At 39.5% G+C, this 26,288-nt stretch overlaps 1 protein-coding gene and 1 long non-coding RNA gene across 3 annotated transcripts in view; one reads left to right on the top strand and one right to left on the bottom strand.

The window, feature by feature from the left end:
• The window catches only part of LOC121290736, a 38,270-nt gene that overhangs the window by 4,779 nt on the left and 7,203 nt on the right, over positions 1–26,288 (bottom strand). Inside the window, exons 2-3 of the long non-coding RNA XR_005945872.1 lie at positions 26,095–26,248; positions 25,445–25,504 (exon numbers count right to left, since the gene is read on the bottom strand). This is a non-coding gene — a long non-coding RNA (uncharacterized LOC121290736). The remainder of the gene's footprint in view (positions 1–25,444; positions 25,505–26,094; positions 26,249–26,288) is intronic.
• slc33a1 (solute carrier family 33 member 1) overlaps positions 1–26,288 on the top strand; it is a 39,619-nt gene that overhangs the window by 10,914 nt on the left and 2,417 nt on the right. For both annotated transcript variants that reach the window (XM_041211550.1, XM_041211540.1), the window contains 3 exons: positions 10,942–11,135; positions 22,447–22,631; positions 24,671–24,788. In XM_041211550.1, coding sequence (XP_041067484.1) covers positions 10,942–11,135; positions 22,447–22,631; positions 24,671–24,788 — 497 coding nt within the window. The remainder of the gene's footprint in view (positions 1–10,941; positions 11,136–22,446; positions 22,632–24,670; positions 24,789–26,288) is intronic.

Raw genomic sequence — 26,288 nt, 5'->3', positions numbered from 1 at the left:
AGAAAAATCTATATAATTTATTGGAAAAAAAAGGAAGGGGGAAACAGAAAGGGGGTGGGGATGGGGGAGGGAGCTCAAGACCTAAAGTTGTTGAATTCAATATTCAGTCCGGAAGGCTGTAAAGTGCCTAGTCGGAAGATGAGGTGTTGTTCCTCCAGTTTGCGTTAGGCTTCACTGGAACAATGCAGCAAGCCAAGGACAGACATGTGGGCAAGAGAGCAGCGTTGAGTGTTAAAATGGCAAACCTCCCTGCCGCTTGCCATTTTAACACTCCACCCTGCTCTCTTGCCCACATGTCTGTCCTTGGCTTGCTGCATTGTTCCAGTGAAGCCTAACACAAACTGGAGGAACAACACCTCATCTTCCGACTAGGCACTTTACAGCCTTCCGGACTGAATATTGAATTCAACAACTTTAGGTCTTGAGCTCCCTCCCCCATCCCCACCCCCTTTCTGTTTCCCCCTTCCTTTTTTTTCCAATAAATTATATAGATTTTTCTTTTCCCACCTATTTCCATTATTTTTAAACATTTTAAAATCTTTTATGCTCTCCCCACCCCCACTAGAGCTATACCTTGAGTGCCCTACCATCCATTCTTAATTAGCACATGCGTTTAGATAATATCACCAACTTTAACTTTAACACCTATGTGTTCTTTTGTTCTATTGTTGTTGACATCTTTTGATGATCTGCTTCTATCACTGCTTGTTTGTCCCTACAACCAAACCAACCCCCTCCACCTCTCTCTCTCTCTCTCTCTCTCTCCGCCCCCCCCACACACCTTAAACCAGCTTATATTTCAACTTTTTCTTGGACTCGAACTCAAGTTCTGTCGAAGGGTCATGAGGACTCGAAACGTCAACTCTTTTCTTCTCCGCTGATGCTGCCAGACCTGCTGAGTTTTTCCAGGTAATTCTGTTTTTGTTATAGAACTCTGCTGCTGTCCAAGTTTCAGTGTGGCTCCAACCCCACAGCCTACTTGAATGAATGTCTATTGAATCTCGAGGCCCTCTATCAAGTATTACACCCCCAGTTGCTTTCACACTTTTCACTTGCTTCAGCTGTTAACCCATCAACACCAGCTTTTGAAAACCCAACAGAGTTCTTTTCAAGGTTTAGTCTCGCCCAATTTTTGTAGAATTTCCCCTTATTGCTAAGCTGACATGTCATATCTTCAGGGAATGTCGCTACCACTCTGCTGACATAAACCAGGGATGAGAAATGTCAGCCGTTTGTTGGATTTCTGACATTGGTGTTTTGGAAATCTGCCATTTTAAATGTTTGTTCCAACTTCAGGGCTGGTATGAGGCTTTTAAAACAAAAATCCCAGCTCTGTCAGTCAGTGAGAGCAGGAGCTGACTGTAGAGTTGTGATTGGAAGAGCATCAAGTACAGGAGAGACAGCGCTGCACCTCCAATCACAGATTCTGTCTCTCCCATACTTGCTGTTCCAACCCCTCCAATCATGATTCCCCTTCTCCCACTTTTGCTGCTCCTCCAGATACAGAATCTTTAATTTGAGGAGTAGCAAGGGTGGAAGAAACGGAATCCATGATTGGAGGAGCTGGAACAGCAAGCGTGGAAGAGAAAGAATCTATGATTGGAGGAGCACTTCCATCTTTCCTATGCTTGCTGCTCCTCTAATCTCAACTCTGGCCACTCCTAGGAGACTTTCAACTTGTCCTTTCCGCTGTCAGACTACTGATTTTTGGTGGTTGAAGCAGGGATTTCGCTGTTCCGCTCTCTGCTGCCCCCCCCCCCCCCCCAAGCTCCTTGGGCATATTGCACCTGTTGTGCAGCTCTGGTAGCAGCTCTCCTGCTTGCTCTAGCAGTTGGTGGTCACAGCAAAGTTCTTGTCCCGGGTGTAGAGGGCTACTAGGTACTTGTTCTTGAAGTGCTTTCCTGTTAACATTGAAGCAACTTTCCAAGTGGACTGAGCACCCCTATTGAGTGTCAATTTCTTCTTGTTCTTGTAATACTCTAGCTGGACCAACCCCAGCTTGCTTTGAACTATCAGTTATTGAATAAATTATGTGACTTTGTTCATTATTCTCATTAATATTCCCATAATTAGATTTCAGATTCCCCTTTGTTCTGTTAATATTGGTAAGAAACTTGGTTTACGAGTGAGACTAAGGTAAAACTAAGGCATTATTCACATAAGGTGCGTTTAAACCACTTTTACAGTCTGCTAATACCACAGGCCTTAGAGGTTCTGCATGTTGGGAGTTGCCAGCACTAGCACAATGTAAAAGTGACTTAAAGATATGAATCTGTAAACATGCTCCACTTGGTTTCAAGTGAAGTTTAATAGCTGCTTTCATCAATATTCCCTGTACCCTGTCCATTGCTTGCTGGTCAGTGATTCCCTTTATTGTGTGGATTTGCTTCATAGAATCATTCTGGAGGAAATTGCAGTTCTTAATTGCAAATGCAGCATGCTGTTCCTTTATTATAGGAAACTCGTGTTTGTGTGTGTTTGCGTGTGTTTGCGTGTCTATGCTTGTTTGTTCATGCAAGGTTACTATAATCTATCTAGTCAATTCTTCATCTTGCATCTTCATGGAGGACTAGGATATAATTTTGCTTTGTCAACAATTTTTTTGATGAGGAAAACTTCTGCATTCCTAAAAATTATCTGAATTCATGGAGGATATACTTTAATTTGAAGGAGGGGGTTAAATTTAAGAGTGGCTACTGCATGTAACAGGAGTACTCTTTGTGTGATTGCATAGCATCTTCACAGTAGCTGTCATTTTTTATCTCTCTTTATCTTTTCCTCCTCTCTACCCCCGCCCCCCCTCAACCGCCACCTTCCCAATTTTTATAGGCGGATTACAGTATGAAGTAAATAAGATTATGCTTGAATATAACATATTTAGTTGCTGAAACCTCAGTCCAAGCATAAACATTTAGCCTTCCAATAATTTTAAACTTCTCAAGACTAAGATAATTGGATTTTTTGTGAGTATTAGTAACTGGCATTTTTACATTTCCACCCATTTGAAGTGGCTCAGAAGCATTTGCATTTCACAGATGATAAAAAGTGCTACAATTTTGCGGCCTCTCACCCTGCAGTGACTTGCTGCTTGGCACCATAACTTGTATGTGATTTCTTGTCACAAAGGAATTTCAGACCTTCTTGTTGTCAGCCACTCTCATCCCAGCTTGGACTGTGATTGGCTCCTGCTCTGCACGCAGTCTCCCCTTAGGTGTTGTATGGTACGTGCAGCCTCAACAGTATATTGCTCCCCTCTCCCACCCACCCCACCACCAATGCACTGAGGATGTTTCCACTTCTGCAACTCTTTTTGATCCACTGATTTAATGTGTGTTTGACCGTTTCCCTCACACTGAGCAGTTTTTGATCCTCCTACCTGCTTGTGCTCCAGTAAACTAAAAAAATAATTTATATTTGTATTTGAATATTTAACAAGAGTTGTTCAGCTGGATATCAGTTTTAATAATTTTGGAGCCAATATATTAACATTTTATGTTGCTGTCACAAAGGGTCACCAGCAATTTTTGTCTAAGTGAACAGGTTGCAATTTTAATTAAATGTATAAATGTTTATTTTTAAAATTGTATTTTTTAAGAAACTGAGATTAAGACAACATTTTATTTTTGTCACAATACACTTCTCTCATATCTGTGCTTTCATTCAGGAACCTGGGGTTTGAATTATAGAAGCAAAGGAGTTTAAAACACAGAATTAAGACATTTGGCCCATAGTATATGTGCCAGCTCTTTGCTAGAATAATCCAAAATCGATCCCACTGCTTTGTGCTTTTCCATTTGTCCTGTATCTTCCTCTGCTTCAAACCTTTGTTCAGTTTTCCGTTAAAAGATATAGTGGTCTCTGCCTCAACCACTTGGTGTGACTAAAACATTCCATACTCCAACAACTACCTGTAAAGAAATACCTCACAATCTGTTCACTGTCCATTTTAAATTAATGATCTCTCAACACTGATTGAAATTGTATTAAATTTGTCAGGTACAACTTTCAATGACCATAGGTTGGGGCAATCTGCACAATTGTTCAATATCATTCTTTAATACACCATACATTTGTAAAAATGGATGCAAAATAGTTAATATATTTCCTGTAATACCTTCACCTTCCACAGCTGGACTTATTCCTTCATTTCTGAGCAGCTCAACTCTTTATTTTTATATATTTATATCTGCCCTATTTACTTTCATGCTATCTGCTAGCTATTTTTCATATTCCCCTTCAGCCTTCTAATCTCACTTTTCATCTCCTAACTGCCCTTTCTACATTCCACGTGCTTTTCCATTGTATTGTTAGCTCTAACCTTATTGTATGCCTCCTTTTCAGTCTAAGTTTAACTCTAAATTTAACTTCCATTTATCCATGAAATGCTATGCATTTAATCTGCCTTTTTGCCTTATATCTGTCACCAATTTGAGGATTCCCCGATGTTGATCCTGCTAATTTCGTTGCTTACTCAATTTGTATTGGATCCAATAACTCACTGAACTTCTCCTTTATCTAATCCAGCACCTTTATCTTGAATAAAAAAAAATAGTATATGCTGGAAAAACACAGCAGGTCTGGCAGTATCTGTGGAGAGAGAAACTGTTGACATTTCAAGACCATTATGACTCTTTCCTGTTTCATCTTTTCATTTTTTGCTGTTCCTTGTCTTTTCTACAAGTATTTTTATCTCACACTATCTTATGTCCTTTTCTTTTGATAATTACTCACTGTTTACACTTGGATTTCAAGCAGAAGGCTTAGTTGAAACAGAGGAAAATATTATTCCAAGGATAGTTAAGGAACCTAAGTAACAAAAAGGTGGGAAATCTCAATTCACTTTGTGCTGATTCCACAGTAGAAACTGCCTAAAATTGTAGTCTTGCATTTGTAAGTATAAGGATAATGAGTATCAAGAGGGAAATAGAAATGTTAAGCTGCCATAATGTGTGTGCCTCTAGGCAAAAACAGTAGGAAATTGAGCTGCAGCTAATCTGTGCTAGATCTATAGAGGATGTTTTTTATTATTAGAAAGAATGTCCTTGAGAGGTCAAAGAATTTATTTTATTGGAGTAAACAATAATGAAACTATTAGTTGAGTTAGTGTACTTTATAGACTATCAGATAGTGAAGAGGGAATAGAGGAGCAGATTTGCAAATAAATTGTAGTGCAAGAATTATATGGTGATAATGGAAGACTCTAACTACTCCAGTGTTGAATGGGACAGTTATTGTTAAACGCAGAGGAGGGCAGGAATTTCTGAAGTATGTTCAGGAGAGTTTTCTTGATCAGTATGTTTCCTCCCTAGTGAGGAAGAAGGCATTGCTGCATCTAATCCTGGGAAATGAAGTTGGTCAAGTGGAGAATGTCATACTTAGGAAGCATCTTAACCTTGGCGTGTGTGTCCATAGATCTCTGAAGGTGGAGGAGCATGTTGGTGGGGTGGTGAAAAAGGCATATGGGACGCTTGCCTTTATCAATCGAGGCGTAGATTACAAAAGTAGGGAGGTCATGTTGGAGTTGTATAGAACCTTGGTGAGGCCACAGCTGGAGTAGTGAGTGCAGCTCTGGTCGCCACATTATAGGAAGGATGTGATTGCACTGGAGCGGGTGCAGAGGAGATTCACCAGGATGTTGCCTGGGATGAAGAGAGGTTGCATAGACTTGGGTTGTTTCCGTTGGAGCAGAGAAGACTGAGGGACGACCTGATCGAGGTGTACAAGATTATGAGGGGCATGGACAGGGTGGATAGGGAGCAACTGTTCCCCTTAGTTGAAGGGTCAGTCACGAGGGGACATAAGTTCAAGGTGAGGGGCAGGAGGTTTAGGGGGGATGTGAGGAAAAACTTTTTTACCCAGAGGGTGGTGACGGTCTGGAATGTGGTGCCTGGGAGGGTGATAGAGGCGGGTTGCCTCACATCCTTTTAAAAAGTAACTGGATGAGCACTTGGCACGTCATAATGTTCAAGGCTATGGGCCAAGTGCTGGCAAATGGGATTAGATAGGTAGGTCAGATGTTTCTCACGTGTCGGTGCAGACTCGATGGGTCAAAGGGCCTCTTCTGCACTGTGTGATTCTGTGATCTTGGGAAGATTTAGATTGTTCCTTGGCCTTCTTGATAACCAATCTAGAATAAAAAAACTTAACTGGAAGAGGGCTAATTTTAGCAAGCTGTGGAGGGTTCTGGCCTGGAAGTCAAAGACTGGCTGGTGACAATGTAATGGAGAAATGAGAGCCTTTTAAGGTTTGGGTAAGTTTAGGTACATTCCAACAATGGAGAAAAAGGAAGGACAACCAAAGCCAGACCTCCCTGGATGACAAAGGCGTTGGAGAATAGGATGGAGCAGAAAAAGGGGGTGTGTGAAAGATGTCATCTCGATAATACGAGGGAGAATCAGGCTGAATATAAAAGGTACAGAGGAGATCTGATAAAGGAATTAAGAGATGGAAAGAGGCAGTAAAAGAATAGATTAGCAGCTAGCACAAAAAGGAAGCCAAAGGTCAACTATCGGCATATTAACATTAGAAGTTTGTTTGAGGAATGGTGGGGCTAATTAGGAACCAACTATTGGTGGTTTTAGAAAGCATGTCTGAGGTATTAAATTAATGTTTTGCATCATTGCTTACCAAGCAAGAGGGCTTTGCCAAACCTATGGTAATGGAGAAATTCAGTTGCCCTAAGAAATTAATCAGAATGTTTCAGCAGTTTCATGCCTGCATGCTCGTGTGCGCTTTGGACAATGGTGAGTCTTCTCCATTCCCAGTCACTAATGGAGTTAAACAGGGCTGCATGCTAGCACCAACCCTCTTCCGCGTGTCTTTCTCCTCCATACTGTCCAATGCCTTCCATGGTGATGATCCTGGCATTGATATATATTGCATGGATGGGAAGCTGCTCAATCTGAGACTCTGGCAAAGGCCAAGGTCTCCAAGGATATACTTCACAATTTCCTGTTTGCCAATGACTGTGCACTAGCGGCCGGTTCAGAGCTGGACATGCATTGGAGAACATTGCTTGCGATAACTTTGGCCTTACAATCAGTACGAAGAATACACCAACCTACTCCAGGAAAGCCCTATCATGAGCTGAAAGTTTCAATCCATTACTAGAACCTGTCAGTATTGTATAAGCTACAACACTGGCATGCACTGGAAAATTGCCCGTGTATGTCCTGTACACAAAAAGCAGGACAAATTCAACCCGGCCAATTACTGCCCCATCAGTCTACTCTCGATCATCAGTAAAGTAATGGAATGGGTCATGAACAGTACTATCAAGTGGCACTTGCTTAGCAATAACCTGCTCACCGCCAGGGCCACTCAACTCCTGACCTCATTACAGCCTTGGTTCAAACATGGACAAAAGAGCTGAACTCCCGAGTTAAGGTGAGAGTGATTGCCCTTGACATTAAGGCAACATTTGACCAAATGTGGCATCAAGGAGCCCTAGCAAAACTGGATTCAATGGGAATCGGGTTGTTGGAGGTCAGCCATGTCAGCTCCAGGACATCACTGCAGGAGTTCCTCTGGTTAGTGTCCTCAGCCCAACCATCTTCAGCTGTTTGATCAATGACCTTCCTTTCATCATAAGGTCATAAGTGGGGATGTCCGCTGCTGATTGCACAATGTTTAGTACCATTCCTAACTCCTCAGAAAATGAAGCAGTCCATGTCCAAATGCAGCAAGACCTGGACAATATCCAGGTTTGAGCTGACAAGTGGCAAGTAACATTCGTACCATACAAGGGTGAGGCAATGACCATCTCCAATAAGAGAGAATCCACCCATCGCCCCTTGATGTTCAATGGCATTACCATTACTGAATCCCCCACTATCAACATCCCGGGACTTACCATTGATCAGAGACTGAACTGGACCAGCCATATAAATACTGTGGCTACAAGAGCAGATCGGAGGCTAAGAATTGTGCGACGAATAACTCATCTCCTGACTCCTCAAAGCCTGTCCACCATCTACAAGGCACAAGTCAGGAGCATGGATGAGTGCAGCTCCCACAACACACAAGAAGCTTGACACCATCCAGAACAAAGCAGCCCTCTTGATCGGTACCAGATCCACAAACATTCGCTCCCTCCTTCACCAACGCACAATAGCAGCAGTGTGTACCATCTACAAGATGTACTGCAGGAATTAATCAAGGCTCCTTTGATAACACCTTCCAAACCCACGACCACTGCCATCTAGAAGGACAAGGGCAGAAGATAGATGGGAACCCCATCATCTGGAAGTTCCTCTCCAAGTCACTCACCATCCTGACTTGGAAATATATTGCTGTTCCTTCACTGTCGCTGGGTCAAAATCCTGGAACTCCCTTCTTAACAGCACTGGGTGTACCTATACCACACGGACTGCAATGGTTCAAGAAGGCAACTCAGCACCACCTTCTCAAGGGCAACTACGGATGGGCAATAAATGCTGGCCCAGCCAACAAAGCCCACATCCCGTGAATGGATTAAAAAAAAATCACTTATCTTGACAGCACACTCTCTTGAGCTGTTAATGTTGATGGTGAGACACATGTAAAAATTGCCAAAACAAGTTAGCTTTCAACAGACTTCAATCATCTGTCTGGGAACGAAGAGGAGTAAATCTGCCTACCAAACTGAAAATCCATAGAGTGATTGTCCTGCCCACACTGCTGTACACAGGTGAGACTTGGGCAGTGTACCAGCATCATGCCAAGAAGTTCAACCACTTAAACTGGAGCTGCTTTCACAAGCTTCTGAAGATCAGATGGTAAGACAAAATACCAGACACCAAGGTGCACAATTGATTTGGACTGGTCATGTAGCCAGAATGCCTGACACTCCACTTACCAAAGCAAATCTTCTATGGAGAATTTGAGTCTAGGGTGTACTCTCATGGTGCTCAAAGCCAGTGTTAGAAGGAAACTCTAAAGGTTTCACTTAGTTTTGATATTGAGTCTTGGGCGAAGCTCACCCAGAGTCAATGTACCTGGCACAAACCAATAAAAAACAGTGCGACCTCCTTCAAAATCAAGCAGAAAAAAGAGGAGAGAGAAAACACAAGAGGAAATCCTGAACCAGCAAAGTGTCCAAAACTCAGTCGTCTGTGGTATTTTGTCCTTATTTGCAGCAGGACCTTCTCACCCCAGATCAGCCTTAGTATTCATCTACATACCCACCAGAACCCTACATAACACCCCAGATGATGAACATGGTCATCTTCGCCTCGAAGGATGAACAACAAGGTAAATGAAGAAATTGCCGGAATACTCAGTGACATAGAGGAGGTACTAGAAAGGTTGGCAGTACTTAGTGGTTAAGAAATCTAGTCTAGATGCATCCTGGGTTGTAGTGGGAAGTAAGGGTAGAAATTGTGGAGGTGCTGGCCAAAATCTTCCAGTGCTTTGATATATGGTAATGGCAAAGGTCTGGAGAATTGCAAATGTTTACACCGTTGCTTGAAAAAGGGGAGAAGAAATAACCTGGCAGTTACAGGCAAAGGGTGTTTGATAAAGTACCACATGTTAGCTTGTTAGCAAAATTGAAGCTCATGGTATAAAAAGGGGAGAAAGCAGCATGGATACAACATTGGCAACAACTCTGTTTTCATTCTTAAAAGGTGTTTGTTTTCTGGATTGAAGGAAGGGAAACATTGGAGTTCCCCAATGTTTAGTTCCATGATCGGTGTTGTTTTTGATATGCATTAATGATTTGGACTTGGGAGCAAAGGACACAGTTTCCAAGTTTGCAGATGAGACAAAACTTGAAAGTGTAATAAGCAGTGAGGAGAATACTAAGTAGACTTCAGGAGGTCATAGACTGGTGGAACGGGCAGACACATGGTAGATGAAATTGAACACAGAAAAATATGTGATGATACATTTTGATAGGATGAATGAGAGACAATAAGCTAAATGGTACAACTTTAAAGGGGGTTATGGAGAACTTTGGGTGTTTAATCACAAACCTTTGAAGGCACAACAGGTTAACCAAGGCATATATGGTGCATAGGACTTTGAGCTTTATAACTAGAAATGTTAAGTACAAAAGCCAAGAAATTATGCTAAACCCATATAATGTACTAGTTTGGCCCCAGCTGGAGAATTATGTCCAATTCTGGGCTTTAGGAAGAATGTGAAGCTTTGGAGTGGGTACAAAAGAGATTTATTACAATGTTTCTGGGGATGAGATATTGCAGTTACATGGATAGACTGGAGAAGCTGAGTTGTTCTCCTTAGAGCAAAGATTCAGAGGAGATTTATTTGAGGTTTTTAAAATCATGAAGGATTTAAATAAAAGAGTAAATAGAGTTTCCAATGGCTGATGGGTCATTACCCAGAGGGCACAGATTTAAGCTGATTGACAAGAGAACCGAGATGACATGAATTTTTTTTTATATATGCTATTAAAATTTGGATTGCACTGTCTGATAGGATAGTGGATACAGATTCAATAGTGGCCTTCAAAAGGAAACTGGATAAACACTTGGAGGAAAATTGCAAAGATATAGGGAAAGAGTAGGTGTGTGGGACTAACTGGATTGCTCTTCAAAAGAGCTAGCACAGACTTGATGGGCCATTGGCCTCCTTCTGTGCTGTTCAGTTCTGATTTTATGACACTGTGTACAAGATTGAGTATCAGTTCTTAGTCAGCAGTGTCATCCCCATTCAGAATCCATTCTTAAATTCAAGGGCTTGTTTTCCATAGTACATGAATTGATGTTGAGCTCTTCTGAAAGCTTTGTGTATTTTCTGTGGTACCTTTGTAGCAGTAGGATAGGTTTTCTTTATCTAGTGCACACTGAATATGACAGAGGAAGGAGTTAGGTCCTAGCTACCTAGTTTTAAAGTTAACGCAATGTAGTTATACAGTTTTCTATGTCATCTTGTTAGCATTTTCTGCAGAGAAATTATAGCTTTTTCACACATCTTTTTATCTTAATTTCCTATATTTAGGTTTTCTCTCTTTTTGGGGAATAATTTTCTTGGTGACAACAACCTTGGTTATGGTATTTAAAAAGGAGACCTTGGGACAAATGTCGTTACGTGATGTTCCTCAGCAAGGAATCAAGGAAACCTACAAGTCGCTCATCTGTATAGTAAAGATGCCTGCTGTCTTAAATTTCTGCATCATGTTGCTAACAGCAAAAGTAAGCTGATTTAACTTAAATGTTTAGAATGATCTTCGAAACCAAACTGTAAATATTCATTGATATATTTGAGTGATATACTTGAGCAAGTTACCAAACTTGCTGTTTGATAAATCAATTTTCAGCTTACTAATCACAAAATACTCATTTTAACAAATGTGTACAAATTGATATTATTTTTTTAAAAAATATACAAAATCATCTACCAGTTATATTAGTGTACAGAAATCAGCCTCTTAATAAATGAAAAATTTGAAAGCTTTAAAACATGCCATTAGTGCCCTTGCTCTCAAATGAACTAGCTTAATATGAATGTCTCCATGAAGCCTGCAAATGGGTGTAATTAGCAGAAACTCGTAATATGGATTAATTCAACCAGGGAGTTTTGTAAGCAGTCAGGCTTCTAACTGATGTATTTTAAACTTGTGCAAAGAATCGCAGAAACTCGAGTTACAATGAATGTGATTTGCATTTAAAATTCTGCAAAGTTTTGCTGATTGAGTGAATTGTGCCACAAAAGAACAGAGTAACTGAGCAGAAGCTCCAGGCCAGTGTTTATAGTGAGTAACAAAGTTTAATACCATGTTAGTATTATTGTTTCAGATAGTGTCGTCTTTGGTAAATATGGGGTGCATTTCTAGACCACACCATTTAACATTTTGTGTCTGTGCATATAGAATAAAGATCCCCATGAGAGAGTAATTTAAAATATTACTGCAGGGAACTTTTGAGGGTTCTCCTGATCGTCCTTTGTAACTTCAGTAGACATCCTGTTTACTTGATATATCTGGGGTAAAGCTACGATGGCCGATCGTGAAAACCTCTGGATGAAATTCCTGGCGTACTTTTTTAGTGCAGCTACAAATAGCCACAGATAGCAAAAGGAAAGTGAAGCTCACCAGTAAATCCCTTAATTACTCCTGACCAACACCAAAATCTGTTTAATAATTGTGCAAGTTCCTTTTATTTCTGGCTACAACACTGCCCAAATTTAGTCTACCTGGGTTACACAGACATCTTGGTTTCTAGGTAAATATCCCAGCTGATGGGTCAATTGTAACTCAAAGACCTAATTTTCATAAAGCTGTCATAATGGGAGCTGTGCCTTAGTAGGCTGTTTATTTAGAAACAAAAGTATATGTAACATTTTGTGTATAATTTGTAAAATTTTCATTTATGTAATAGTTGCCAACTTTCAATTATTTCATAATTCATAATTTTTAGATTTTATTTGTAGATATTTTATGTGGCATACTGCCCCAATCAAGTGCATATTTCAGGCTGCATAGTAAGAGAACAAACAACTGAACATGTAGCGTCAACAAAACTGACTTGAGCTTTACGTAAATATTTAATCCCTGAAAGAGGCAAAATAATATCAGCTTTGAAGCTGAGTAATTCTTCTGAACTTAATAATTTTTTCCAGATTGCTATTGGGAAATTTTTAATAAAATCTATTTATGTGGCTGGCCCAGTTAAGCTCATTGTCATTGGTGACCGCGAGGATGTTAACCGTGCTGGGACTAGTGTTCTGACGAGTCGCATAACTCAGGTGGTAGAGAGGACTTTAAACTAAATAGTGGGAGAAGGGGATCATGTGAGAAGAGGTGTGGTAAATCAAAGGGAAACAATGAGGAAATAGAGCAGAATAGCAATTTGGGTAATGATAACCAGAGAGTGGCAGGAAGGGTCAGAGAGTACAAACTTAAGAGTGCACCAGCAAATAAGGCCAAAAATTGTAAAAAATCTGCGTTAAAGGCTTTGTTTCTCACTGCGCGTAGCATTTGTTACAAAATGGGTGATTTTTTAAAATTCTTTCCTTCAATGTGCCAAGGCCAACATTTATTGCCCATCCGTAAATGAGAAGGTGGTGGTGAGCTGCTTTCTTGAACTGCTGCAGTCTATATGAGCACAAATAGAAATAACTATGTATGACCTGATAGCTATTACAGAGACAGGGTTGCAAGGTGACCAAGGCTGATACCTGAATATTGAAAGTTATTTGACATTTTGAAAAGACAAAGCTAGGAAAAGGTGGTGGGGCAGCTCTGTTGGTTAAGGATGTCATTTGTACAGTAGTGAGAGATGACAGCTTGAAAAAGCAAGATGTAGAATCAGTTTGGGTAGAGATAAGAAATGGAAAAGGTAAGATGGAACTTGTGGGAGTGGTTTATAGATCCCCTAACAGTAGTTACACTGTAGGACAGAGTATACAAGAAGAGATAAATGGGGCATGTAAGAAAGGTACTGCAATTATTGTAGGTGACTTTAACCTACATGTAGATTTGGTGAATTAAATTGGTAAAGGTAGCCAGTAGAACGAGTTCGAGAGTATTTGAGACAATTTCTTAGAGCAGTATGTTCAAGAGCCAACCAGGCAGTAGGCTATTCTAGACCTCGTAATGTGCAGTGAGACAGGATTAATCATTAAGCTTACGGTAAAGGCACCTCCAGGTGACAGCGATCACAGCATGATAGAATTTCATGTTCAGTTTGAAGGGGAGAAGTATAGGTCTAAGATGAGTGTTTTAAACATAAATAAGGGTATGAGGGCAGAGTTAGCTGATGTAAACCGGGAAACTAGGTTAAAAGGTAGGATAGTAGAGATGTAATGGCATATTTTTAAGGAAATATTTACTAATACTCAGCAAAGATCTATCCCAGCGAGAGAAAAATGCTGTTTGAGAAGAATGCATAATCCATGGCTAAAGACAGAAGTTAAGGATTATATCAAATTGAAAGAAACTCTATAAATCTGTAAAGATTAGTGGTAGGTCAGAACATTGGTCAGATATTAAGAACCAGCAAAGAATGACTTAAAAAAGGGAGAAAGTAGAGTATGAGAGAAAGCTAGCCTGTAATATAAAAAACAGATAGCAAGAGTTTCTACAAATATTTACGTAGGAAAAGAGTACCTAAAGCTGGTATAAACGCAAAACATTGCAGATGCTTGAGATCTGAAATAAAAACAAAGTGCTGGAAAAACTCAGAAGGTCATGTTCCAAAGAAGAGCTATATTTTGGCTCGAAATGTTAACTCTGTTTCTCTTTCCACAGATGGTGCTGAGTTTTTCCAGCACTTTCTGTTTTTATAACTAAACTTGTGTTGGTCCTCTAGAGGGTGAGTCTGGGGAATTGATCATGGAAAGCAAGGAAATGGTGGAGGTATGCTATGTCTGTCTTCACTGTTGAAGACTTGGAAAACTTCCGAAAGTTTCTTGAAAATCAAGAGGTTAAAGGGAGGGAAGAACTTAAAATAATCACCATCAGCAGAGAGAAGCTGTTGGGAAACAATTTGACCTAAAGGCTGACAAGACCCCAGGCCTACTTCCTGGGGTCTTAAAGTGTCTACAGAGACAGTAAATGCATTGATTATAATCTTTCAAAATTCCTTAGATTCTGGAAGGGTCCTGGTGGATTGGAAAACTTAAAATATAATACCTTTTATTCAAAAAAGGAAGGAGATAGAAAGCAGGAAACTACAAGCCAATTAGCCTAACATCTGTCATAGGAAAATTTCTAGAAGGTATTATTATGGTTAAAGCTGGATACTTAGAAAATCATAATGGAATCAGGCAACGTCAACATGGTTTTGTGAAAGGGAAATTGTGTTTAACTAATCTATCAAAGTTTTTTTGAAGTAATAAGCAAGGTGGATAAAGGGGAACCTGTAGATGTGGTATACTTAGGTTTCCAAAAGGCATTTGATAAGGTGCCACACCAAAACACACAAGATAAGAGCATATGGTTTTGGGGGTAACATATTAGCATGGATAAAGGATTGGTTAGCTAACAGGAAGTAAAGAGTAGAGATAAATGGGTCATTTTCGGGTTGGCAAGATGTAACTATTGAAGTGCCACAAGGATCAGTTCTAGGGCCTCAATTACTTACAATCTATATCAGTGACTCGGATGAAGGGACTGTATGTAAGTAGCTAAATTTGCCACTGCCACCAATTTAGGTAGGAAAGTAAGTTGTCAAGAGGAAATAAAAGAGTCTGCAAAGTGATATTGACAGGTTAAGTGAGTGGACAAAAACTTGCCAGATGGAATATAAAGTGGGAAAGTGTGAAGTTGTCCACTTTGACAGGAAGCATAGAAAGCAGTACAACTATTTAAAAGGAGAGAGACTGCAAAACTCGGTGGTACATAGGGATCTAGAGTCCTGGTACATGAATCATCAAACATTAGTATGCAGGTGCAGCAAGTGATTGGGAAGGCAAATAAAATGTTGATGTTTACTTCAAGGGTGTTTATTGGAATATATAAGTAGGGAAGTTTTACTACAGCTGTACAGGCCTTGGTGAGACCGCATCTGGAGTACTGTGTGCAGTTTTGGCCTCCTTGTTTGAAAAAGGATATAATTGCATTAGATGTCGTTCATAGAAGGTTCACTCAACTCATTCCTGGGATGAAGGACTTATCTTATGAAGAAAGGTTGAACAGGTCAGGCCTATACCCATTGGAGTTTAGAAGAACAAGAGGTAATCTTATTGAAACATATCCTGAGGGGATTTGATAGGGTAGATACCGGGAGGAGACTAGAACTAAGGGGCACAATTGAGGTCTCCCTTTAAAGACGGAGATGAGGGAAATTTTTTTCTGAGGGTCGTTAGTACGTGGAATTCTCTTGCTCAGAAAGCGGTGGAGACTGGATCATTGAATTTATTCAAGACTCATTTAGGTAGATTTTTGATACACAAGGGAGCCAAGGGCTATGGGGAGCAGACAAGAAAGTGGAATTGAGACCACAAACATCAGCCATGATCTTATTGAATGGTGGAACTGGCTTGAAGGGCTGAATGGCCTACTCCTGCTCCTAAGTATCGTGTTCCTGTTTTAATGGTGAAGGACTCAGCAGTGGTTATGCCTTTGAAAGTCATGTGGAAATGGTTAGGTTGTCTCTTTTGGACAGCCTGAGGAAGAAAGGAAGAGGAAGATATATTGATGGGGTTAGGTGAAGAATGGTTGGAGAAGGTTCATATGGAGCATAAATACTAAATAGCCTGTTTCTATGCTATAAATTCTATTTATTATTCATACTGCAACTTTGAAAAATTCTGAATTAATTAACTGCAGTGAACCATTTTCTGTATTGCTGATATCAGAAACTCAATAGTTATTTGAGTGGCAAATATAGATAGAGAAGGTTTGAAATCAAGTTTGTTATCCACATGTACACTTGCATGTAGGAAATGCATTCTGGATCAGCTTCATTGTAGACTATGGGGCCATGATTTCAAAATGGTCTGAAGCTGTTCTAGAGCAACCTGACTCATGGATTCATGTATCACATCACCAGAAGCCCAAAAGGAGCGTGGGCCTTATTTAACGATGGCAATAATAGGACTATAGGAACAGTAGTAGGCCACTTAGCCCTTCAGATCTGTTCTGCCATTCAATTCTGAGATCATGACTGATCTGCAACTTAACTCCATATGCCCAAATTTGCTGCATATCCTTCAGTATCTTTAGTTAGCAAGAATCAATCAAACTCAGATTTAAAATTAACAATGGATCTAGCATAAGTTTGTGGAAAACAGCAGTCTTTGTGTGCAAAAGTGTTTTTGCTCCCGAAAGGCTTGGCTCTAATTTTTAGACTATACCCCTAGAGCTAGACTCTCCATCCATTCCTCCTGGTATGTTGAAAACTTTGACAAAGTCACCCCTTAGTATTCTGAATTCTACGGAATACAACCCCTAGTTTGTATAATCTCTCATCATACCTTGACTCCAATAATTAAAGTATCATTTAGGTAAATCTACGTTACACTCCTTCCAAGGTCAGTAAATCCTTTCCAGGGTGTGGTGCCCAGAAGTATACAGTATCCAGGTGAGTTTAATCAGGGCTTTGTACAGCGGAAACATGACTTTTACCCCCGTTGTATTTCTAGTCCTTCAGGTATAAAGGCCAGCATTCGATTAGCCCTATTGATTATTTTCTGTACCTGTTCATAACCTTTTAACGATCTATATACCTGAATCCCAAGTCCCTTTGGATCACCGCTGTTTCTAGCTTGTCACCATTTAGAAAATAACCTATTTTATCCTTTTTAGGTCCAAAGTGGATGACCTTGCATTTGCCTACATTGAAATCCATTTATCAGAGTTTTGCCCCTTCACTTAATCTATCAATATCTCTTCCTTCTAAACTATTACAATGCTGCCTATCTTTGTGTCATCCTCAAGTTTGGGTATGTGCCTTTCTATTCCATTATCTAAGTTGTGAATAAATACGGTGAACAGTTGAGGCCCCAACGCAGATCCTTGCAGATCACAGTCTGCCAGTTAGAGTACCTGCCCAATATCCCTACTTTGTCTCCTTCCACTTAGCCAATTTCCTAACCAGGTCTATAATTTTCCCTCAGTTTCAAGAGCTTCAATTTTAGCTAATAGTCTCTTAAGAGGGACTTTATCAAATGCCTTCTGGAAGTCCATTTAAATAACATCCATAAACATTCTGCTTTGAAGAAGTCATATGGACTTGAAACATTAACTCTGCTTCTCTCTCCACAGGTGCTGCCAGATCTGCTGAGTTTTTCCAGAGTTTTGATTTTATTTCAGATTTCCAGTATCCACAATATTTTGCTCTTATTCATAAACATTCCCCTGCCCAATACTTTAGTCAGCTCAAAAATTTGATCAGGTTTGTCAGGCATAACCCACCCACAAATCCATGCTGGCTCTCTAATCAGCTGAAAAATTTCAAGGTGATTGAACACCCTCTCCTCAATTATAGATGTTAACAATTTCCTGACAATAGATGTTAGGCCAATTGGTCTTTAATTTCCTTGTTTCCTTCTGTCACCTTTCTTAAACTGCAGAGTGACTTGAGCAATTTTCCAATCAAAAGGAATGATTCCTGAATTGAGTGTGCTTTGGGAGATTGTATTTGGGCAATCTGAAATGTTCTCACCTACTTCCTTTGAAACCCTGGGATAGAAACCATCTGATCCTGGGTATTTGCCAATCTGTATGCCACTATTTTCTTCATTACTGTCGTTCACTTGGGTTAACTCTGGTGAGTCTCCTTCCCCGATGCATATTTCATTTCCTTGGGATGTTTAGCATGCTGACCTTTGGTGCAAAATAATCGTTCAACGTGCTCACTTATTCCTTATTTTCACTGTCAACATCACGGTTATCAGTTCTCAAGCAGCCCACAATGCTCCTGATCACCCTTCTTCTAATGTAATTATTAAAAAAATGTTAATATTGATATCTCTTGTAGATTTCTTTTCATACTCCATTTCTGTAACTCTTACAATCTGTTTTGTCACCCTTTGCTGTTCTCTGTATTCTTCCCAGTTGTCAGGATCTGTGCTATTTTTTGCAATTTATATTAAAAAGAAGCTTCAAAGTCTATACTCGAAGATGAGTTCATTCAAAAGAGTGAAAAGAGCAAATAAAACTCAACTTAAAAACACCTCTCCTAGATTTTTATTCACCTATTTCCTTTCAGTACCTTAGCCAGATATATCTTTGTAATGTGTATCCAAAAATTATGTCAATTAGTTGTTTGGTAGTACAGAACTTGAGTATTGCTGAAAAAAAGAGACTTTTTTTGGTCATCGCTTTTCACCTGCACTCATCAGGACAATTCACAAGAATACCAAATGAAAGGAAACAACAATTTATACCATATGAAAAGAGAGTGCTGATTGGTTGCCAAGTGGACTCTGGTAGAGGTATTGCATGGAGAATGCATCAGTTGATGATGACTGACAGTAAACTGCCAAGTGTTGTTTGAAATTTAAACCAGGCAGCTTGACTCTGATCGGTCAATGTATTGCCCTGAGAAATGAACCAGCAATATGTAGCTTCCAGCACATGCAAATGTGCCACATGGCGAGCCTGACTGACTATCTTAAATTGGTTGTCAGTGTAATTCTTAGCGCACTGAGGATCATTTAGCAAATGTGCAATCCCAGAATCACATCTATTGTTGGACACTGTATTTTGAATTTTGCAAGCACGGGCTGGTTGAGTACGGTCTGTACCTTGTCTGTGAACAGCAGAAGGGACATACTGTTTGATCCAATCCGCCAGTCTTTGGGACTTATGGCCTACATACCTGACATCACACTGACACTGAAATTCATATACCACATTACTTATTTGTGTGATGAACAGAATGCCTCTTTGTGGCGAATACCACTCGTATTACTGCATACTAGCAGCGTGAAGCAGGTAGCTTTGCTTGTTGCTCAAATTTTTGAGTGAGATTATCCTGGAAGGGAAAGTTAAGGTACACTTGCATTTTTCAGGGCCAAATGTGATGTCCTTAGGCCCGTTTGTGAGTTTACCCGATGCACAGCGCAAAGTGATCTGATCAGGGTAGTCATTATCCCACAGGATACCTTTGATGTACCCTATTTCGGCATCAAGCTTGCATGGTGAGCAAATGGTTCAGGCCCTGTTTGAGGTTGACAATAAGACCAACCTTATAGCACGTGGAACTGTAAGAATCCCAATGCGTATATTGACCAATGAAGGTAGGCCTGCAGTAGTCCGTAGTAGAGAGTCCTCTGGCAGATTTCTCAACTAATACATCAAGGAAAGGCAGTTCATTTGACTGCTCCATTTCTAAGGTGAATTTGAGTGCAGGGCGGTGCCCATTAAGACACGTACGGAAATGATTGCATGTAGTTGCAAATTTAAATATAGCAAATGTATCATCCACATATATGCAAGGAGTAGGAGGTTAGTTGTCACTCCATGAAATATACACTTTGGAACCCAACAAAGATGGTTGTGAGAGCTGGGCCTAGAGGGGAAAAGATGGCAACACCACCTATTTGGGCATATATGGTGTCGTTAAAACTGAACTCAACTGTATGAGTTGTTGAGTTCATAAGTTCAATGAGTACTGATTTGCGCAAAGATGATGGATATAGATTGCTATGATATAGTGCTGCAGCGCAAATATCAATGGCTTCCTTACATGGAACATTAGTGGATAGGTGAGCAATGTCAAATGAGAATATGGACACAGTAATGCTATCAATATGCAAGTTCTGTATGGTCTTCGCAAATGTGAAGGAATCCTTCACCATGTATGTGGAAAACTTGCTCAAAACTGTTGTAACAATTCATCCAACCATTTGGCCAATTCATGTTGTGCAGAACCGGTCATAGATAAGATAGGGTGTAAAGGAACATAACTTGTGTGTCTTGGGCAGCCCATACATGTACAGACACAACGAGCCGTGTGGATGGACCCTATCAGACGAACCCTGAAAAGTGTCCAGTCTACCTGATAACCCTGGAAGGGCAAGGTATCTCAAAAAGTTTAGCACAGGTTCATGCTGCTACTGTATAGTAGCAGCACAAGTGTTATTCGCCTCTAACAGGATGCTGCCATCAAGCCAAAAAGACGTTCTGTCTATCACACAAATCTGGTATATGACTTTCAGTCCTGGTGCAATGCTAGGTATATAGGCACATGTCCCAAAGACTGGTGGATCTTATCAAACAGCATGTCACTTCTGCTGTTCACAATGGCCAATGTACAGACCTTATCCAACTAGCCCATGCTCACAAAACTCAAAACACAGTGTCCAACATTAGATGTGATTCCATGATTGGACAACATTTGCTAAATAATCCTCAGTGTGCTAAGAATTATGCTGACAAACAATTTAAGATTGTCAGTAACCTTGCAGTGTGGCGCATTTGCGTGTACTGGAAGCTACACATATTAATACACAGGGCCCTGTTCTTTGCAGACAGAAAGAACATGGGTGCACACTGTGCGTATATGAGCTAAACAAAATGGTGACAGCCATTTGCTAGTTCATTCCTCGGGCAATGACTTGACCAATCTGAGTTGAGCTGCCTGGTTAAAAATTCTAACAATAATTGGCCGTTAACTATCAGTCACCATCAACTGGTGCATTCTCCATGGCAATGCCTCCACCAATCAGAGTCCACTTGCCAACCAATCGGCACTGTCTTCACATACAATATAAATTGTTGTTCCTTTTCATTTGGTATTCTTGCAAATTGTCCTGATGAGTGCAAGATGAAAAGCTTCGACAAAGAATGTTTTTTCAGCAATACTCAAATTATATCAATGTGTACCATAATTGGGGATGGGCAATAAAAATGCTGGCCTAGCCAATGATGCCACATCCCGTGAAAGAATATTTTGTTTCAAATTGTAATTATGGGCAGATTTTTCTGTCAGCGTGTGGGTGCGGACCCGACACACCGACGTGCGATGATATTGGGCATGCATCCTGATGTCATCACGCAGTCCCGTGATATTTCGTTTGGCGGGCGCGCAATGGAGTCGGCTGCACGCCCACCAATATATAAACAGCCTATTAAGGCCATTACGAAAGTAATTCATGTAATTAGTAGCGCTACCCGTCCAACCTTCATATTTTTCAGGAAACCTCATCCCCGAGCACGGTGAGGTTTCCTGAAGTGTTAATTAAATAAGTAAAAAACTTTCCCGAAATATAAAAACATGTCCCATCTCATGTGACACAGTCACATGAGGGCACATGTTTAAATAACTTTTTAAATCCTTTATTTAATTATTTTAATGTCGATTCAATCTCCGAGGCAGCTTCGTGCCTCAGGGAGGTTGAAGTGCTCTTTTACATACATGCACGAAAGAGTACAGGCCCTGACTCTCCTCCTTTCTCCCTTCCCCCCCCCCCCCCCCCCCCCCCCCCCCCCCCCACCACCACCACCACCACCACCACCACCACCACCACCACCACCACCTCCCCCACAGGTCGCGCCGAACGCTACCGGTTGCATCTTACGCTAGGTAGGCCTTAATTGACCCGCCTGCGTAAAATGGTGGCACAGAGCCAATTGTGGGTGGCGATCAGCTCAGCGCCCGCTTGCTCCCGCCGAGCCAACCTGCCATATGAAAAATTCTGCCCTATGTTCTTATGACAAAGAATCTTTGATACAATCTATGTGTAATCAATGATATGTTGGCAGTTTTAAATAATTTTGCTATTGGCCATCCAAATTCCATCATGTAACTTGTGATCTGTCATGGGAAATTTACTCAAATATCACTAGACAACCATGAAATTCTTTTAAAAAGCTCGGCAGAACATAAGAACAATTGTTGGAACGCATGTTTGTAGTGGCATAATGACTCTGGGACATGGTCTGATGCAATCTATTTATTAAATTGTGACTTTTAGAATCAGAGAAATTTGAATAGCTGAATATTTACTGCTTAATTTAGGAAAATTCATTTTTAGTTAGAATGTATTGCAATGAGATGTTTTTAAATCTGCAGAAATGTTTTTATGGACTATAAAAATTATATATATTTACAGATTGGATTCTCAGCTGCTGATGAAGTGACTGGATTGAAGTTGGTTGAATTGGGTGTGCCTAAAGAGCAGTTGGCTATACTTGCAGTGCCTATGGTCCCGCTGCAAATATTATTACCGTTTGTGATAAGTAAATACACAGCAGGTCGAAAACCTCTGAATGTTTTTTACTGGGCAATGCCATTTAGGTAATGTATCTTTCTCTTTGCTTTGAAAAGGGTTAGTTTGCAAAAAATGAGGATTCAGATATACACTTTTTTTTGTTCTAGACTGCATGTACTTCCTATCCACAGAACCATAGTTAATGTTTCTTTTTGTTACACCTCCATAACCGCTTTTCCATTATAAATTTGTGTCTGTGTTTGATGCTTATAATAGAAGCTGCTTATGTAAACTTGATACCCTGTATCTGGTATTGCATTTGTTACCTCAGCTTCATATTTGTTCGCTCAACCCAGTTTCCCAGGATGCATCAGTATCGTTTCACACTGATTCAGAATATTTTTCTTTAGCCCCAAGCAATCTTTACTAATTTTTTAACATTATCTGAAGGAAAGCCAGAGGACAATTTTGTATTTGTTTGGGTAAAAGTTAATAACTTTTCAGTATAAAATTCAGAGGTTATGCTCTTTAAAATTGGCTCTTTGTGAGACCAAGGAAAAAAACTGTTAACTGCACACCCCCTGTAGTTTTTGTGTTCTTTCTATAACTTTAGAAATCACTCAGTTGACACAGAGGGCCTGATTTTAGCTCTGTAAGAGAATAGGTTTTTGAGTGAGTTAAAATCTCTTCCAGTGTTTCTCCTTACTGTAAACTGAATTCAAAGTTGATTTTTTTTAAGTAAACCAGCCTCTAGTTACCCTAATTATCCAATGTTATATTGACATTTGGAAAATGTAAATATTCTGATTATTAACAGCTGCCCCCTTCCCATTTTGTATATAATAGCCCTACTATCCTAATACACCTTGAACAATGCCATGGGATATCAGCTACTACATATATTTCATTATTTTCTCTCCAACTCAAAAGTGTGGACTGGTGCAAATATTTGAATCGAGCTTCTTTGTTATTTTTGGGGGGGAAGGGGGGACTTGATCATAATTCTATATGTGATTCTGAACATATTTTTAAGTTGTTCACCACCAATATTTTCTTCCGGTTCAACACCTATGAAAAGTGTCTTTACCTGCCCAATACCTAGATAACTGTAGGAAGCCAGGGTTTATAGTAGCAAGAATAAATAGTAATTGCAGAATTAGCTGATCCTCAAATTGTAGAAAATTGTCGCACCTTTGTGCTAAAACTTAGTGCAAAACTGGACCTGAAATATGACCCTTGTCCATAACTTCACATGACAGTGTCTCCTGTCTGTCAGAAGGAATACTGACTTGAAGCAAATCAGTCCAAGGTATACTTCTTTCAAAGATAGAATGGACATTAAAAAAAGTTTGCAGAATCAGAGAACTGCTAGTCAAAAATACATTTTTATTCCAATTGAATGGTGTGCTTCATTTTCTGTAAATAATATGTTTCAAACACTTTGAGTGAACTATGAGGTTTTCCGCAACCATGAACAATGCCCACCAAATAGCTACTGGAGCAATTGTTGCCTATTGGTAACAGCCCTTTAATACAATGAATACAACAAGCCAGTAAATAATCTTGTAATATAATCTTGTGCATTTGTATGGATATGTTTCCCAATACCAATGGTGGATGTATTTATTTGGAACTTGTGCGGAGATTTGTCTGAACTCTTCAATAGTGTCAGCAGAAATGGTATAAATGGATGTTTGTACCATATTGCCAGGGTATTTGTCGACCTTCCATCAAAGTTATGGCAGGAGATAGGGAGAATCCCCTTGGGAATCCTACCTCATTGTATGTTTTAGCTTTGTGTATCAAGTAGGCTGCAGAATTTTTCTGTAAGTGGACCATTATGTATTGTAATAAATAAATTAATGCATCACTATGTAAAAATGAATATTTTTATTTCTGCATGATTGAAAGTTTATAATTTTGGCTTAAGATAATCGTCTTGGCTGTAATTTTTTTTGCATTTTGAGATGGAATGTAAAGTTAAGTACATGTTAAGTGTTGATTATTTTGTGAACCATTACAATATTAATGTAATTTTGTTAATGTTTTTATGCTCCAAAGACTGCATTGTATTTGATATTTTATGATCTTAATTAAAATGGTATTTGACTGCATCTCTCTACAGGTTACTTATGGGTATGATATTTGCTTTGGTGGTTTTTTGGACTCCTATGCTGAAACAGGGCACAGAGTTTCCTGTTTATTATTATGGAGTACTGTTGTTCAGTTATGCCTTACATCAGGTGAGTAAGTGTATTCATTATGACTACAGGTATCTGAATGTTAGAGCAGCCCTCTCCAGTCTTTAAAAGTGGTTGCTAACATCCAGTTAACATTTTTAAAATAAAATAGAGCTGGGTTGGAATAGAAAATAAGAACTGGAGGTTGTTGCTCCAGGATGGTCCTATTGCTCTCCTAACATTTAAGATTTAACTGTAGTTGGTAGTCAGAACCCTATGTGCACATAGGTTTGTTTTCTTTTGTCATTAACCATTACTGACAACGTAATGTGTCTGTGAGTCTGTACTTCTATAATTAGTGCTTAATGGGCTACTTAGTGAAGCCTGGTTCAAAATAAGTCCAAGTTTAAAATGAATCATAACTCCATAAGCAATTGATTAAGTTGTTAAACAGATATTCCAATTTGAGTAAAGGTCCCACACAACTAGATATGGATTAATACCCAGTGATTGAACATTAATCAAAGTTAATATAGGTCTGTTGAATGTTATGACTTGATATGTTCTGAATCTCACTGGAGAAGTTTGTGGGAAGGTAAATCTGTAAATCATCTTGACCTTATCCCAAGGAAGAGGGGAAATTGACACAGTCATGCATCTCGTGTCACCCAGTTAGAGTTACATTCAATGTGACTTGAAGTTAGTTACCGCATGCTTACCTTAAGATGCAGAGAAGAGAGTTCAGATATAAAGAACTTCACAAATGAGCGTAAAGGTAGCTGAAGAGCAAAGTAACATGATCATTAGAAATATTTCAGGCCTATCTTAATCATTTTACATAGATTATAGATGTTTCAAACCTATATTCTACATTGTTTAAAAGATTAGAGATATTTCAAGTTTTTGTACATTGTTATATAGAGATGTTTGAGGCACCTTTACCTAATTGAAAGATTAAAGCAATTGTACTCAACAACTTGATCAATTGTTTATGGAATTATAATTTGGCCTACCTTAATTCGTCGAATACATCCTTACATTTTCCTATTGTTGTAACTAGTTTTTATTAAATTATTTTAAGATTTATCCCCTCCACCATTCTGTGTGGAAATCCTTTCAAGTGTTGATCACTCTCTGTGTGAAGAATTTCCTGATATAAGTCCTCGGTTTACCTTTTACTACTATAGATTCTGTGCTTGTCCCACTTCCACATTTTAAAGAGTAATCTGGATTAACCTTTTCCATGATGTTCATTATCCTTTATGCCTTTAGTGCCATTCATGTAATATAGACATTCCACTTTTTATTCCTATGTGCAATACTTCACACTTTGCATTAAAGTTTATCTGTCATTGTTGTGCCTACTCACAATTTATTCAGGTCATTCTGCCATTTCTAGCCTGTCTTTATTCTGTTACTCCAAGATTCTCATTGTATGCAAATTTGACCAGTTTGAATTGAGTCTGTGAGTCTGAGGCATTGATGAAACAGTTGTGATTCCAATATTTCTGGTCCAAATAAAGCTGTGGAAAGAAGCATAGTTGAAGATTTTTACAAGGCTCC

This window comes from Carcharodon carcharias, chromosome 2 (assembly GCF_017639515.1).
Source record: "Carcharodon carcharias isolate sCarCar2 chromosome 2, sCarCar2.pri, whole genome shotgun sequence".
Lineage (NCBI taxonomy): Eukaryota > Metazoa > Chordata > Chondrichthyes > Lamniformes > Lamnidae > Carcharodon > Carcharodon carcharias.
This window is presented reverse-complemented; position numbering and strand designations above follow the sequence as displayed.